This window comes from Oncorhynchus keta, chromosome 1 (assembly GCF_023373465.1).
Source record: "Oncorhynchus keta strain PuntledgeMale-10-30-2019 chromosome 1, Oket_V2, whole genome shotgun sequence".
In the NCBI taxonomy this organism is placed as follows: Eukaryota; Metazoa; Chordata; class Actinopteri; order Salmoniformes; family Salmonidae; genus Oncorhynchus; species Oncorhynchus keta.
The window spans coordinates 7,392,021-7,408,603 of record NC_068421.1 but is presented as its reverse complement, the minus strand read 5'-3'; the positions used below and the strand labels follow the sequence as shown (position 1 = coordinate 7,408,603).

General features: G+C 51.5%; 1 protein-coding gene across 1 annotated transcript in view; it reads left to right on the top strand.

Annotated features, from left to right (window-relative positions):
• Positions 1-16,583, top strand: part of LOC118380856 (rho guanine nucleotide exchange factor TIAM1-like) — a 125,302-nt gene that overhangs the window by 34,603 nt on the left and 74,116 nt on the right. The window contains exons 12-16 of the mRNA XM_052479358.1: positions 104-253; positions 8,193-8,297; positions 9,102-9,183; positions 10,076-10,162; positions 15,683-15,895. Of these exons, the coding sequence (XP_052335318.1) occupies positions 104-253; positions 8,193-8,297; positions 9,102-9,183; positions 10,076-10,162; positions 15,683-15,895 (637 nt within the window). The remainder of the gene's footprint in view (positions 1-103; positions 254-8,192; positions 8,298-9,101; positions 9,184-10,075; positions 10,163-15,682; positions 15,896-16,583) is intronic.

The window sequence follows — 16,583 nt, the reverse complement described above, 5'->3', positions numbered from 1 at the left end:
GTTAAATAAAGGTTAAATAAAATAAAAATAAAACAAACAAGCTAGTTCTAAACAATGTCTTTCTATCTCTCCAGAAGAGTCATGAGGGAAGAGTCTTCCTCAGGTCAACTCAGACAGTCACATGACAGACAGTGATATCTGGGTGCCTGACCACCTGACCCCGTCCTGGGTGTGTCTTCCTAACGACCAGCCTGTCCTCGTCATCATCCAGCCTGGAGAGTCTGCTCTGGACGCGCTGGAGACCATCTGCAAGGTAACTAGCAACTTAACTAACCTACACCGGAGACCGTCTGCAAGGTAACTAGCAACTTAACTAACCTACACCGGAGGCCGTCTGCAAGGTAACTAGCACCTTAACTAACCTACACCGGAGGCCGTCTGCAAGGTAACTAGCACCTTAACTAACCTACACCGGAGGCCGTCTGCAGGTAACTAGCACCTTAACTAACCTACACCGGAGGCCGTCTGCAAGGTAACTAGCACCTTAACTAACCTACACCGGAGGCCGTCTGCAAGGTAACTAGCAACTTAACTAACCTACACCGGAGACCGTCTGCAAGGTAACTAGCAATTTAACTAACCTACACCAGGAGACTGTCTGCAAGGTAACTAGCAACTTAACTAACCTACACCGGAGACCGTCTGCAAGGTAACTAGCAACTTAACTAACCTACACTGGAGGCCGTCTGCAAGGTAACTAGCAACTTAACTAACCTACACCGGAGACCGTCTGCAAGGTAACTAGCACCTTAACTAACCTACACCGGAGACCGTCTGCAAGGTAACTAGCACCTTAACTAACCTACACCGGAGGCCGTCTGCAAGGTAACTAGCAATTTAACTAACCTACACCGGAGGCTGTCTGCAAGGTAACTAGCACCTTAACTAACCTACACCGGAGACCGTCTGCAAGGTAACTAGCACCTTAACTAACCTACACCGGAGGCCGTCTGCAAGGTAACTAGAAACTTAACTAACCTACACCGGAGACCGTCTGCAAGGTAACTACCAACTTAACTAACCTACACCGGAGACTGTCTGCAAGGTAACTAGCAACAACTAACCTACACCGGAGACCGTCTCCAAGGTAACTAGCAACTTAACTAACCTACACCGGAGGCCGTCTGCAAGGTAACTAGCAACTTAACTAACCTACACCGGAGACCGTCTGCAAGGTAACAATGATGTTTAACTAACCTACACCAGGAGACTGTCTGCAAGGTCTCTTCCTAACCTACACTGGACTAGTCTTGGTAACTAGCAACTTAACTAGCCTACACCGGAGACCGTCTGTAAGGTAATAGCACCTTAACTAACCTACACCGGAGACCGTCTGCAAGGTAATTAGCTAACTACCCTACACCGGAGACCGTCTGCAAGGTAACTAGCAATTTAACTAACCTACACCAGGAGACTGTCTGCCAGGTAACTAGCAACTTAACTAACCTACAGGACCGTCTGCAAGGTAACTAGCAATTTAACTAACCTACACCAGGAGACTGTCTGCCAGGTAACTAGCCTGTATGATTAACCTACACCAGGAGACTGTCTGCCAGGTAATGATTAACTAACCTACAGGAGACCGTCTGCAATGGTGGCTACGGTAAGATGAGTTTAACTAACCTACACGGTAAGGACAGTCTGCATGATTAACTAGCAATAACTACCCTACACCGGAGACTTCTCTGCAAGGTAACTAGCAATTTAACTAACCACACCAGGAGACTGTCTGATTTCAGGTAACTAGCAACTTAACTAACCTACACCGGAGACTGTCTGCCAGGTAACTAGCAACTTAACTAACCTACACCAGGAGACTGTCTGCCAGGTAACTAGCAACTTAACTAACCTACACCGGAGACCGTCTGCAAGGTAACTAGCAATTTAACTAACCTACACCGGAGACCGTCTGCAAGGTAACTAGCAACTTAACTACCCTACACCGGAGACCGTCTGCAAGGTAACTAGCAATTTAACTAACCTACACCAGGAGACTGTCTGCCAGGTAACTAGCAACTTAACTAACCTACACCGGAGACCGTCTGCAAGGTAACTAGCAATTTAACTAACCTACACCAGGAGACTGTCTGCCAGGTAACTAGCAACTTAACTAACCTACACCGGAGACCGTCTGCAAGGTAACTAGCAACTTAACTAGCCTACACCAGGAGACTGTCTGCAAGGTAACTAGCAACTTAACTAACCTACACCGGAGACCGTCTGCAAGGTAACTAGCAACTTAACTAGCCTACACCAGGGACTGTCTGCAAGGTAACTAGCAACTTAACTAACCTACACCGGAGACTGTCTGCCAGGTAACTAGCAACTTAACTAACCTACACCGGAGACCGTCTGCAAGGTAACTAGCAATTTAACTAACCTACACCAGGAGACTGTCTGCCAGGTAACTAGCAACTAACTAACCTACACGGAGACCGTCTGCAAGGTAACTAGCAACTTAACTCAGCCTACACCAGGAGACTGTCTGCAAGGTAACTAGCAACAACTAACCTACACCGGGAGACCGTCTGCAAGGTAACTAGCAACTTAACTAGCCTACACCAGGAGACTGTCTGCAAGGTAACTAGCAACTTAACTAACCTACACCGGAGAACACCTGCAGCTTTCCAGAGTAGAGAACAATGATGTTATGCCTCATCACACCAAGTGGTCCGTCCATCTCTTCCTGTCCTGGACTAGTTTGGTGTTCTAGTAACAGTATACAGTCCTGTATGATTGGCTACGGTAAGGATGAGTCCTGTATGATTGGCTACGGTAAGGATGAGTCCTGTATGATTGGCTACGGTAAGGATCAGTCCTGTATGATTGGCTAAGGTAAGGATCAGTCCTGTATGATTGGCTACGGTAAGGATGAGTCCTGTATGATTGGCTACGGTAAGGATGAGTCCTGTATGATTGGCTACGGTAAGGATCAGTCCTGTATGATTGGCTAAGGTAAGGATCAGTCCTGTATGATTGGCTACGGTAAGGATGAGTCCTGTATGATTGGCTACGGTAAGGATGGTTGCTACCTCACACTCACAGGCATTATGGTTGCTACCTCACACTCACAGGCATTATGGCTTCTACCTCACACTCACAGGCATTATGGCTTCTACCTCACACTCACAGGCATTATGGCTGCTACCTCACACTCACAGGCATTATGGCTGCTACCTCACACAATCACAGGCATTATGGTTGCTACCTCACACAGGCATTATGGTTGCTATCTCACACAGTCACAGGTATTATGGCTGCTACCTCACACAGGCATTATGACTGCTACATCACATTGAAATGAGCTCAGTAATGAGACAGGAACTGAGTCCCAAAAGGACTCTGTTCTTCTCCTCTCCCCCTGTTTCCCCTCCCTCTCTCTCCCTGTTTCCCCTCCCTCTCCCTGTTTCCCCTCCCTCTCCCCTGTTTCCCCTCCCTCTCCCTGTTTCCCTCCCTCTCCCCTGTTTCCCCTCCCTCTCCCCTGTTTCCCCTCCCTCTCCCCCTGTTTCCCTCCTCTCCTCCTGTTTCCCCTCCCTCTCCTCCTGTTCCCCTCCCTCTCCCCCTGTTTCCCTCCCTCACCCCTGTTTCCCTCCCTCCTCCTGTTCCCCTCCCTCTCCCCTGTTTCCCCTCCCCTCTCATTCCTGTTTCCCTCCCCTCCTCCTGTTCCCCCTCCCCTCCTCCTGTTCCCCTCCCTCTCCTCCTGTTCCCCTCCCTCTCCTCCTGTTTCCCCTCCCCTCTCATTCCTGTTTTCCCTCCCCTCCTCCTGTTCCCCTCCCCCTCCTCCTGTCCCCTCCCTCCTCCTGTCCCCCATCCTCCTGTCCCCCCTCCTCCTGTTCCCCTCCCTCTCCTCCTGTTCCCCTCCCTCTCCCCCTGTTCCCCCTCCCTCTCCCCCTGTTCCCCCTCCCTCTCCCCTGTTCCCCCTCCCTCTCCCTCTGTTCCCTCCCCTCCTCCTGTTCCCCTCCCTCTCCTCCTGTTCCCTCCCTCTCCTCCTGTTCCCCTCCCTCTCCTCCTGTTCCCCTCCCCTCCTCCTGTTCCCCTCCCTCTCCCCCTGTTTCCCCTCCCCTCTCCCCCTGTTTCCCCTCCCCTCTCCCCCTGTTTCCCCTCTCCCCTGTTTCCCCTCCCTCTCTCTCCCTGTTTCGCCTCCCTCTCTCTCCCTGTTTCTGCCTCCTCTCTCTCCCTGTTTCACCTCCCTCTCCCCTCCCCCACTCCCCTGTTTCCCCTCCCTCTCCCCCCTCTCCTCTCCCCCTGTTCCCCCTCCCTCTCCCCTGTTTCCCCTCCCTCTCCCCCTGTTTCCCCTCCTCTCCCCCTGTTTCCCCTCCCTCTCCCCCTGTTTCCCCTCCCTCTCCCCTGTTTCCCCTCCCTCTCCCCTGTTTCCCTCCCTCTCCCCTGTTCCCCCTCCCCTCCCTCTCCCCTGTTTCCCCTCCCCTGTTTCCCCTCCCTCTCTCCCTGTTCCCCTCCCTCTCTCCCCTGTTTCCCCTCCCTCTCCCCCTCCCCCTCTCCCCTGTTTCCCCCTCCCCTCTCCCCCTGTTTCCCCTCCCCTCACTCTCCAGGCTCCCCTCTCCCCCTGTTTCCCCACCTCTCCCCCTGTTCCCCATCCCTCTCCCCTGTTTCCCTCCCTCTCCCCTGTTTCCCCTCCCTCTCCCCTGTTTCCCCACCTCTCCCCCTGTTCCCCTCCTCTCCCCTGTTTCCCCTCCCTCTCCCCCTGTTTCCCCACCTCTCCTCCTGTTTCCCCTCCCTCTCCCCCTGTTTCCCCACCTCTCCCCCTGTTCCCCCTCCTCTCCCCCTGTTTCCCCTCCCTCTCCCCTGTTTCCCCACCTCTCCTCCTGTTTCCCCTCCCTCTCCCCTGTTTCCCTCCCTCTCCCCTCCCTCTCCCCTGTTTCCCCCCCTCTCCCCTCCCTCTCCCCTTTCCCCCTCCCTCTCCCCTGTTTCCCCTCCCCTCTCCCCGTTTCCCCTCCTCTCCCCCTGTTTCTCCTCCCTCTCTCCCCCTGTTTCCCTCCCCTCCCACTGTTTCCCCTCTCCCCTCCCCTGTTTCCCCCCTTCTCCCTGTTTTCCCTCCCCTCCCCTGTCTCCCCTCTCCCCTCTCCCCCTGTTCCCCACCTCTCCCCTGTTTCCCTCCTCTCCCCCTGTTTCCCCTCCCTCTCCCCCTGTTTCCCCACCTCTCCTCCTGTTCCCTCCCTCTCCCCTGTTTCCCCTCCCTCTCCTCCCCCTCCCCTCTCCCCTGTTCCCCCTCCCTCTCCCCTGTTTCCCCTCCCTCTCCCCTGTTTCCCCTCCCCTCCCCTCTCCCCTGTTTCCCCTCCCTCCCTGTTTCCCTCCCTCTCCCCCTGTTTCCCCTCCCTCTCCCCTGTTTCCCCTCCCTCTCCCCCCCCTCTCCCCCTGTTTTCCCCCTCCCCTCTCCCCTGTTTCCCTCCCTCCCCCCATTTCCCCTCCTCTCCCCTGTTTCCCCTCCCTCTCCCCTGTTTCCCCTCCCCTCCCCCTGTTTCCCCCCTCTCCCCTGTTTCCCTCTCCCCTGTTCCCCCTCCCTCTCCCCTGTTTCCCCTCCCTCTCCCCCTGTTCCCCCTCCCTCTCCCCTGTTCCCCTCCCTCTCCCCTGTTTCCCTCCCTCTCCCCTGTTTCCCCTCCCTCTCCCCTGTTTCCCCTCCCTCTCCCCCTGTTTCCCCTCCCTCTCCCCCTGTTTCCCCGCCCCTCCCCCCTGTCCCCCTCCCTCTCCCCCTGTTCCCCTCCCTCTCCCCTGTTCCCCTCCCTCTCCCCTGTTTCCCCTCCCTCTCCCCCTGTTTCCCCTCCCTCTCCCCCTGTTCCCCTCCCTCTCCCCCTGTTTCCCCTCCCTCTCCCCCTGTTTCCCTCCCTCTCCCCTGTTCCCCTCCCTCTCCCCCTGTTCCCCCTCCCTCTCCCCCTGTTCCCCCTCCCTCTCCCCTGTTCCCCTCCCTCTCCCCCTGTTCCCCCTCCCTCTCCCCTGTTTCCCCTCTCCCCCTGTTTCCCCTCCCTCTCCCCTGTTCCCCCTCCCTCTCCCCTGTTCCCCTCCCTCTCCCCCTGTTTCCCCTCCCTCTCCCCTGTTTCCCCTCCCTCTCCCCTGTTCCCCTCCCTCCCCTGTTCCCCCCCTCTCCCCTGTTCCCCCTCCCTCTCCCCCTGTTCCCCTCCCCTCCCCTGTTTCCCCCTCCCTCTCCCCCTGTTCCCCCTCCCTCTCCCCCTGTTTCCCCTCCCTCTCCCCCTGTTTCCCCTCCCTCTCCCCCTGTTTCCCCTCCCTCTCCCCTGTTCCCCCTCCCTCTCCCCCTGTTTCCCCTCCCCTCCCCTGTTTCCCCTCCCTCCCCCTGTTTCCCTCCCTCTCCCCCTGTTCCCCTCCCTCTCCCCTGTTTCCCCTCCCCTCCCCCTGTTCCCCCTCCCTCTCCCCCTGTTCCCCCTCCCTCTCCCCCTGTTTCCCCTCCCCCTGTTTCCTCTCCCCCTGTTCCCCTCCCTGTTTCCCCTCCCCTCCCCTGTTCCCCCTCCCTCTCCCCTGTTTCCCCTCCTCCTCTCCCCTGTTCCCCCTCCCTCTCCCCCTGTTTCCCCTCCCTCTCCCCCTGTTCCCCCTCCCTCTCCCCCTGTTCCCCCTCCCCTCCCCCTGTTCCCCTCCCTCTCCCCCTGTTCCCCCTCCCTCTCCCCTGTTTCCCTCCCTCTCCCCTGTTCCCCTCCCTCTCCCCCTGTTCCCCTCCCTCTCCCCTGTTCCCCTCCCCTCCCCTGTTCCCCTCCCTCTCCCCTGTTTCCCCTCCCTCTCCCCTGTTTCCCTCTCCCCTGTTTCCCCTCCTCTCCCCCTGTTTCCCCTCCCTCTCCCCTGTTTCCCCTCCCTCTCCCCTGTTTCCCCCTCCCTCTCCCCCTGTTCCCCCTCCCTCTCCCCTGTTCCCCCTCCCTCTCCCCCTGTTTCCCTCCCTCTCCCCCTGTTCCCCTCCCTCTCCCCTGTTTCCCCTCCCTCTCCCCTGTTCCCCCTCCCTCTCCCCCTGTTCCCCTCCCTCTCCCCTGTTCCCCTCCCTCTCCCCTGTTTCCCTCCCTCTCCCCCTGTTTCCCCTCCCTCTCCCCCTGTTTCCCCTCCCTCTCCCCTGTTTCCCCTCCCTCTCCCCCTGTTTCCCCTCCCTCTCCCCTGTTCCCTCTCCATCTCCCCTGTTTCCCTCCCTCTCCCCTGTTTCCCCTCCCTCTCCCCTGTTTCCCCTCCCTCTCCCCCTGTTTCCCTCCCCTCCTGTTCCCCCTCCCCTCTCCCCTGTTCCCCCCCTCTCTCCCCTGTTTCCCCTCCCTCTCCCCTGTTCCCCTCCCTCTCCTCCTGTTTCCCCTCCCTCTCCCCTGTTCCCCCTCCCTCTCCCCTGTTTCCCCTCCCTCTCCTCCTGTTTCCCCTCCCTCTCCCCCTGTTCCCCCTCCCTCTCCTCCTGTTCCCCTCCCTCTCCCCTGTTCCCCCTCCCTCTCCCCTGTTCCCCTCCCCTCTCCCCTGTTTCCCCTCCCTCTCCCCTGTTTCCCTCCCTCTCCCCCTGTTTCCCCTCCCCTCCTCCTGTTTCCCCTCCCTCTCCCCCTGTTCCCCCTCCCTCTCCCCCTGTTTCCCCTCCCTCTCCCCCTGTTTCCCCTCCCTCTCCCCCTGGCGCACACAGACTTCCTTGTGCAAAAAATGTGTCACTCGCGTTCAAATCATTAACTGTACCGAGATTACGTCCGTCATATAAAGTTGGTTTCAAATGTTTAGCATCTTGGTATAGTATAGTACTTACAGTGTATGTGTTCTGAAATTAAATGGTCACATTTTCACCAATATGTTTTTCTTATTAAGATGGTTTAACATGTGTACAGCTTCAACACAGTTTACAGGAAGTGTTGATCAGCTTGTTTGATGACAGACACAGTGAATTGTGAAATACTCTGATTCTTATTGTGCCCATTTTCCAGCTTTTAACACAGTTAACTTCCAGTCACGGATCTAACGACGTTGGAAGCTCCCTCTAGCCAATGATTACACCAATCCATGAAGTGTACAAGTGCACACTTTGGGGATAAGGGTGGAGAATTGAGATGCAGCCCTACCCTGTACCGATCCTCTTTCTCCCTTCTAAACTCCACACTCTGAATCTTCACTAAAGTGTGTGTGTGTGTGTGTGTGTGTGTGTGTGTGTGTGTGTGTGTGTGTGTGTGTGTGTGTGTGTGTGTGTGTGTGTGTGTGTGTGTGTGTTCTCTACTTGAACTCCACAGGCCCACCAGCTGGATTCCACCAAACATTACCTGCGTCTCAAGTTCCTCATGGATAACCAAGTCCAATTCTACATCCCTAAACCTGACGAGCAGCTGTGTGACTTGGTACGTTTCTCATTTCCTCATCACAGATGATCTCCTGTCACAGTCTTAGCATCTCACTGAGATGACACACACACCAGCTTAATAAATAAATTAGACTCCCTCCTCGTCGTATTCCGTTCGTGCTTCTTTTTGTAACAAGACATTCCTGTTCCTTCTCTCTTTCTCTCCTTCTCTCTCCCTCTCCTTCTCTCTTTCTCTCTCTCCTTCATTCTCTCTTCATCTCTCCCTGTCCTTCTCTCTCTTTCTCTCTCCTTCTCTCTCCCTCTCCTTCTCTCTTTCTCTCTCTCCTTCATTCTCTCTTCATCTCTCCCTGTCCTTCTCTCTCTCTCTCTCCTTCTCTTTCTCCTTCTTTCTCTCTTCATCTCTCCCTGTCCTTCTCTCTCTCTCTCCTTCATTCTCTCTTCATCTCTCCCTGTCCTTCTCTCTCTCTCTCTCTCTCTCCTTCTCTTTCTCCTTCTTTCTCTCTTCTCTCTCTCTCTCCATCTCTCTCTTCATCTCTCCCTGTCCTTCTCTTTCTCTCTCCTTCTCTCTCTCTCTCTCCTTCTCTCCATCTCTCTCTCTCTTCATCTCTCCCTCTCCTCCTCTCTCTCTCTCCTTCTCTCCATCTCTCTCTCTCTTCATCTCTCCCTCTCCTCCTCTCTCCCTCTCATTCTCTCTCCCTCTCCTTCTCTCCATCTATCTCCCCTCTCTCTCTCTCCTCTCCATCTATCTCCTCTCTCTCTCTCCTTCTCTCCATCTATCTCCCCTCTCTCTCTCTCCCTTTCTCTCCATCTATCTCCTCTCTCTCTCTCCTTCTCTCCACAGCTTTATAAAGAGATAGAGCTGGGCTCCAAAATAACCAAAGTCATCCAGTTCGACAGGGATGAGTCCTGTATGATTGGCTACGGTAAGGATGAGTCCTGTATGATTGGCTACGGTAAGGATGATTGGCTATGGTAAGGATGAGTCCTGTATAATTGGCTACGGTAAGGATGAGTCCTGTATGATTGGCTACGGTAAGGATGAATCCTGTATGATTGGCTACGGTAAGGATGAGTCCTGTATGATTGGCTACGGTAAGGATGATTGGCTATGGTAAGGATGAGTCCTGTATAATTGGCTACGGTAAGGATGAGTCCTGTATGATTGGCTACGGTAAGGATGAATCCTGTATGATTGGCTACGGTAAGGATGAGTCCTGTATGATTGGTTAGGCACCCTATTCCCTATATAGTGCACTACTTAAGACCAGAGCCCTATAGAACCCTATTCCCTATATAGTGCACTACTTTAGACCAGAGATCTTTGGCACCTGGCTAAAAGGACTATAAAGACAATGGGGTTGCATTTGGGATGCAGTAAATGTCGTTTGTGTTGTATCCTGTTATTGACTTCCAGTCACATCTCAGATTTCCTGTCTTTCTTAGACCAATCCCTGTCAGGGCAGAGAAAATAAATCCCAGGTGATTTCGTGATGTGCTTTCAATTAATGAAGTGTTTCTCTCTCTCTTCTCACTCACACTCACTCACTCACTCACTCACTCACTCACTCACTCACTCACTCACTCACTCACTCACTCACTCACTCTCTCTGTCCCTCTCTCCCTCTCTCTCTGTCCCTCTCTCCCTCTCTCTCTGTCCCTCTCTCCCTCTCTCTCTGTCCCTCTCTCCCTCTCTCTCTGTCCCTCTCTCCCTCTCTCTCTGTCCTTCTCTCTCTCTCTCTCTCTGTCCTTCTCTCTCTCTCTCTCTCTCTCTCTCTCCTCCTCTCCTCTCCTCTCCTCTCCTCTCCTCTCCTCCAGGGTTTTCCATCTCAGTGGTAGAGGAGGATTTGGTGCAGCAGCTCTACATAACCGATGTAAAGGCGGGAGGATTGGCCTTCGCTAGAGGTTCATTACAATTCACAGCTCAAATGACTTTCCATCTCCATTTATCTGTATCTGAGTATATAACAGAACGGACAGGGCAGGGAAAGGGACGATATGATTAGTTGCATGCCAGACAGAGAGGAGAGGGACGATATGATTAGTTTCATGCCAGACAGAGAGGAGAGGGACGATATGATTAGTTGCATGCCAGACAGAGATGAGAGGGACGATATGATTAGTTGCATGCCAGACAGAGAGGAGAGGGACGATATGATTAGTTTCATGCCAGACAGAGAGGAGAGGGACGATATGATTAGTTGCATGCCAGACAGAGATGAGAGGGACGATATGATTAGTTGCATGCCAGACAGAGAGGGCAGGGATAGGGAAGATATGATTAGTTTCATGCCAGACAGAGAGGAGAGGGACGATATGATTAGTTGCATGCCAGACAGAGATGAGAGGGACGATATGATTAGTTGCATGCCAGACAGAGAGGGCAGGGATAGGGAAGATATGATTAGTTTCATGCCAGACAGAGAGGAGAGGGACGATATGATTAGTTGCATGCCAGACAGAGAGGAGAGGGACGATATGATTAGTTGCATGCCAGACAGAGAGGAGAGGGACGATATGATTAGTTTCATGCCAGACAGAGAGGAGAGGGACGATATGATTAGTTGCATGCCAGACAGAGAGGAGAGGGACGATATGATTAGTTGCATGCCAGACAGAGAGGAGAGGGAAGATATGATTAGTTTCATGCCAGACAGAGAGGAGAGGGACGATATGATTAGTTGCATGCCAGACAGAGAGGAGAGGGACGATATGATTAGTTGCATGCCAGACAGAGAGGAGAGGGACGATATGATTAGTTTCATGCCAGACAGAGAGGGCAGGGAAAGGGAAGATATGATTACTTGCATGCCAGACAGAGAGGGCAGGGAAGATATGGTTAGTTTCATGCCAGACAGAGAGGGCAGGGAGAGGGAAGATATCATATGATTAGTTTCATGCCAGACAGAGAGGGCAGGGAGAGGGAAGATATCATATGATTAGTTTCATCAGCCATCTCTATGCAATCTCCACTGAAAAGTTGGTGGCTGTACAATCATATAATTACTGCAGTTGATGAGACATTCCAAACTGTGTGTGTGTGTGTGTGTGTGTGTGTGTGTGTGTGTGTGTGTGTGTGTGTGTGTGTGTGTGTGTGTGTGTGTGTGTGTGTGTGTGTGTGTGTGTGTGTGTGTGTGTGTGTGTGTGTGTGTGTGTGGTGTTTGGGGTGGGGGGGGTGCTCTCTCCAGTGTTAATGTTGAGGTCAATATGGGGGTGGTGAAGGATTTATTTATTTTTAGCAATGAATGGATATTAATGGCTCATTTGATAATTGTGCAAAAATTGGACTAAAGAAAACAGTTATCCGACAGCCTCAAGTCTTCTGATGAGCATAACGATCCTCACGACTGGCATGGTTGAATATGACAACGCACTGAGAAGTGTTGTGATGGACATTTTTATTTATTTTTTATATCATGTGAAGAAAGACAGCCCTGAAAATGTTCATATTGTCTTCGTGTGGTAAAATAATCATCGGTTCATCAAATCTAATCTACCTGCGCTTGGTAAAGATATGAGAGTGTGGGGGTGTGTGGGTGGGCGGGGGGGGGACGACGACGACATAACGACCTCCTTAGAACCCATTTGGCAGAACGCCCAGAATATGTTCTATAAATGAAGCTCGTTAATAATAAATAATTAATCAATTTATTATTGACTTCGAGTGTCCCTGTGTAGAATTTCCATAACAGTGTCTTTGTCCCAAATGGTTTCCTATTAGCTACAGGTACCAGTCAACAGTTTGGACACACCTACTCATTCAAGGGTTTTTAATTTATTTTTTCTAATTTCTACATTGTAGAATAATAGTGAAGACGTCACAACTATGAAATAACACATATGAAATCATGTAGTAACCCCCCCAAAAAGTGTTAAACTAATCAAAATATATTTTATATTTGAGATTCTTCAAATTAGCCACCCCTTTGCCTTGATGACAGCTTTGCACATTCTTGGCATTCTCTCAACCAGCTTCACCTGGAATGCTTTTCCAAAAGTCTTGAAGGAGTTCCCACATATGCTGAGCACTTTTTTGGCTGCTTTTCCTTCACTCTGCGGTCCGACTCATCCCAAACCATCTCAAACGTGTTGAGGTTGGGTGATTGTGGAGGCCAGGTCATCTGATGCAGCACTCCATCACTCTCCTTCTTGGTCAAATAGCCCTTACACAGCCCGGAGTCTAAACATATTTAAACATATCTAAACATATTTTAGATTTTAGATTCTTCAAGGTAAAGATTGTCCTGTTCAGCCTGGAGGTGTGTTGGGTCATTGTCCTGTTGAAAAACAAATAATAATCCCACTAAGAGCAAACTAAAGGAGATGGTGTATCGCTGCAGAATGCTGTGGAAGCCATACTGGTTAAGTGCGCCTTGAATTCTAAATAAATCGCTGACAGTATCACCAGCAAAGCATATAACCCTAGGAAGCTCTTTGCCACCTTCTCCTCCCTCCTGAATCCTCCTCCCCCCTCCTCCCTCTCTGCAGATGACTTCGTCAACCATTTTGAAAAGAAGGTCGACGACATCCGATCCTCGTTTGCTAAGTCAAACGTCACCGCTGGTTCTGCTCACACTGCCCTACCCTATGCTCTGACCTCTTTCTCCCCTCTCTCTCCAGATGAAATCTCGCGTCTTGTGACGGCCGGCCGCCCAACAACCTGCCCGCTTGACCCTATCCCCTCCTCTCTTCTCCAGACCATTTCCGGAGACCTTCTCCCTTACCTCACCTCGCTCATCAACTCATCCCTGACCGCTGGCTACGTCCCTTCCGTCTTCAAGAGAGCGAGAGTTGCACCCCTTCTGAAAAAACCTACACTCGATCCCTCCGATGTCAACAACTACAGACCAGTATCCCTTCTTTCTTTTCTCTCCAAAACTCTTGAACGTGCCGTCCTTGGCCAGCTCTACCGCTATCTCTCTCAGAATGACCTTCTTGATCCAAATCAGTCAGGTTTCAAGACCAGTCATTCAACTGAGACTGCTCTTCTCTGCATCACGGAGGCGCTCCGCAATGCTAAAGCTAACTCTCTCTCCTCTGCTCTCATCCTTCTAGACCTATCGGCTGCCTTCGATACTGTGAACCATCAGATCCTCCTCTCCACCCTCTACGGCGCGGCCCACACTTGGATTGCGTCCTACCTGACAGGTCGCTCCTACCAGGTGGCGTGGCGAGAATCTGTCTCCTCACCACGCGCTCTCACCACTGGTGTCCCCCAGGGCTCTGTTCTAGGCCCTCTCCTATTCTCGCTATACACCAAGTCACTTGGCTCTGTCATAACCTCACATGGTCTCTCCTATCATTGCTATGCAGACGACACACAATTAATCTTCTCCTTTCCCCCTTCTGATGACCAGGTGGCGAATCGCATCTCTGCATGTCTGGCAGACATATCAGTGTGGATGACGGATCACCACCTCAAGCTGAACCTCGGCAAGACGGAGCTGCTCTTCCTCCCGGGGAAGGACTGCCCGTTCCATGATCTCGCCATCACGGTTGACAACTCCATTGTGTCCTCCTCCCAGAGCGCTAAGAACCTTGGCGTGATCCTGGACAACACCCTGTCGTTCTCAACTAACATCAAGGCGGTGGCCCGTTCCTGTAGGTTCATGCTCTACAACATATGCAGAGTACGACCCTGCCTCACACAGGAAGCGGCGCAGGTCCTAATCCAGGCACTTGTCATCTCCCGTCTGGATTACTGCAACTCGCTGTTGGCTGGGCTCCCTGCCTGTGCCATTAAACCCCTACAACTCATCCAGAACGCCGCAGCCCGTCTGGTGTTCAACCTTCCCAAGTTCTCTCACGTCACCCCGCTCCTCCGCTCTCTCCACTGGCTTCCAGTTGAAGCTCGCATCCGCTACAAGACCATGGTGCTTGCCTACGGAGCTGTGAGGGGAACGGCACCTCAGTACCTCCAGGCTCTGATCAGGCCCTACACCCAAACAAGGGCACTGCGTTCATCCACCTCTGGCCTGCTCGCCTCCCTACCACTGAGGAAGTACAGTTCCCGCTCAGCCCAGTCAAAACTGTTCGCTGCTCTGGCCCCCAATGGTGGAACAAACTCCCTCACGACGCCAGGACAGCGGAGTCAATCACCACCTTCCGGAGACACCTGAAACCCCACCTCTTTAAGGAATACCTAGGATAGGATAAAGTAATCCTTCTCACCCCCCCCCCCCTAAAAGATTTAGATGCACTATTGTAAAGTGGCTGTTCCACTGGTTGTCATAAGGTGAATGCACCAATTTGTAAGTCGCTCTGGATAAGAGCGTCTGCTAAATGACTTAAATGTAAATGTAAAAGCACCCCAACACCACCACACCTCCTCCTCCATGCTTCACGGTCGGAACCACACATTTCGGAGATCATCCAATGACCTGCTCTGCATCTCACAAAGACATGGCGGTTGGAATCAAAAATCTCAAATTTGGACTTATCAGACCAAATGACAGATTTCCACTGGTCTAATGTCCATTACTCATGTTTCTTGGCCCAATCGAGTCTCTTCTTCTTCTTGGTCCTTTAGCAGCAATTCGACCATAAAGGCCTGATTCACACAGTCTCCTCTGAACAGTTGATGTTGAGATATGTCTGTTACATGAACTCTGTGAAGCATTTATTTGTGCTGCAATTTCTGAGGCTGGTAAACTCTAATGAACTTATCCTCTGCAGCAGAGGTACCTTTGGGTCTTCCTTTCCTGTGGCGGTCCTCATGAGAGCCAGTTAACTCTAATGAACTAATGAACACTTCCTCTTGAAGAAACTTAATTCTTGAAGAGAGAGAGAGAGAGATGTTTTAGTCTGGGTTTCTGTATAGCACTTTGTGAAAACTTCTGATGTAAAAAAAAAAGCCTTTTTATTTATTTATTTTTTAAATATTTGTATTTCTCCTTTATTTAACCAGGTAGGCTAGTTGAGAACAAGTTCTCATGTACAACTGCGACCTGGCCAAGATAAAGCATAGCAGTGTGAACAGACAACACAGAGTTACACATGGAGTAAACAATTAACAAGTCAATAACACAGTAGAAAAAAAAGGGGCAGTCTATATACAATGTGTGCAAAAGGCATGAGGAGGTAGGCGAATAATTACAATTTTGCAGATTAACACTGGAGTGATAAATGATCAGATGATCATGTACAGGTGGAGATATTGGTGTGCAAAAGAGCAGAAAAGTAAATAAATAAAAACTGTGGGGATGAGGTAGGTGAAAATGGGTGGGCTATTTACCAATAGATTATGTACAGCTGCAGCGATCGGTTAGCTGCTCAGATAGCCTTAATAAAATACATTTTATTGATTCAGAAAAAAATCGTCCAACATCCAGCCATCATGCCGTTTTCAGCTGTGCTGTGATTATTATATCTCAGATGAGCACGAGTGAGCACACACACACTAATATACCGTCTTTGGCTCTTCAGGTCTGAATGCGGGCGATGAGATCTTGCAGCTGAATGGGAAAGACTCGTGCAGATTGAAGTTCGGGGACATGAAGGGGGCGTTTTCCCAGGCCTCTCTGTCCCTGACCGTGAACACACTGCCCTCCACGGACCGACGACAAATCTGTTACCTGCCCCCCCGACGCTCTGATGCACAGGAAGTCCTCCACACAGACATCTTCTCTATGAACCAGGGTGAGTTACAGTAGTCCTCTATACTGATGTGTTCTCTGTGAGTTACAGTAGTCCTCTATACTGACGTGTTCTCTGTGAGTTACAGTAGTCCTCTATACTGACGTGTTCTCTGTGAGTTACAGTAGACCTCTATACTGATGTGTTCTCTGTGAGTTACAGTAGTCCTCTATACTGATGTGTTCTCTGTGAGTTACAGTAGTCCTCTATACTGATGTGTTCTCTGTGAGTTACAGTAGTCCTCTATACTGATGTGTTCTCTGTGAGTTACAGTAGTCCTCTATATATATATACTGATGTGTTCTCTGTGAGTTACAGTAGACCTCTATACTGATGTGTTCTCTGTGAGTTACAGTAGACCTCTATACTGATGTGTTCTCTGTGAGTTACAGTAGTCCTCTATACTGATGTGTTCTCTGTGAGTTACAGTAGACCTCTATACTGATGTGTTCTCTGTGAGTTACAGTAGTCCTCTATACTGATGTGTTCTCTGTGAGTTACAGTAGTCCTCTATACTGATGTGTTCTCTGTGAGTTACAGTAGTCCTCTATACTGATGTGTTCTCTGTGAGTTACAGTAGACCTCTATACTGATGTGTTCTCTGTGAGTTACAGTAGTCCTCTATACTGATGTGTTCTCTGTGAGTTACAGTAGTCCTCTATACTGATGTGTTCTCTGTAGTCCTCTATAC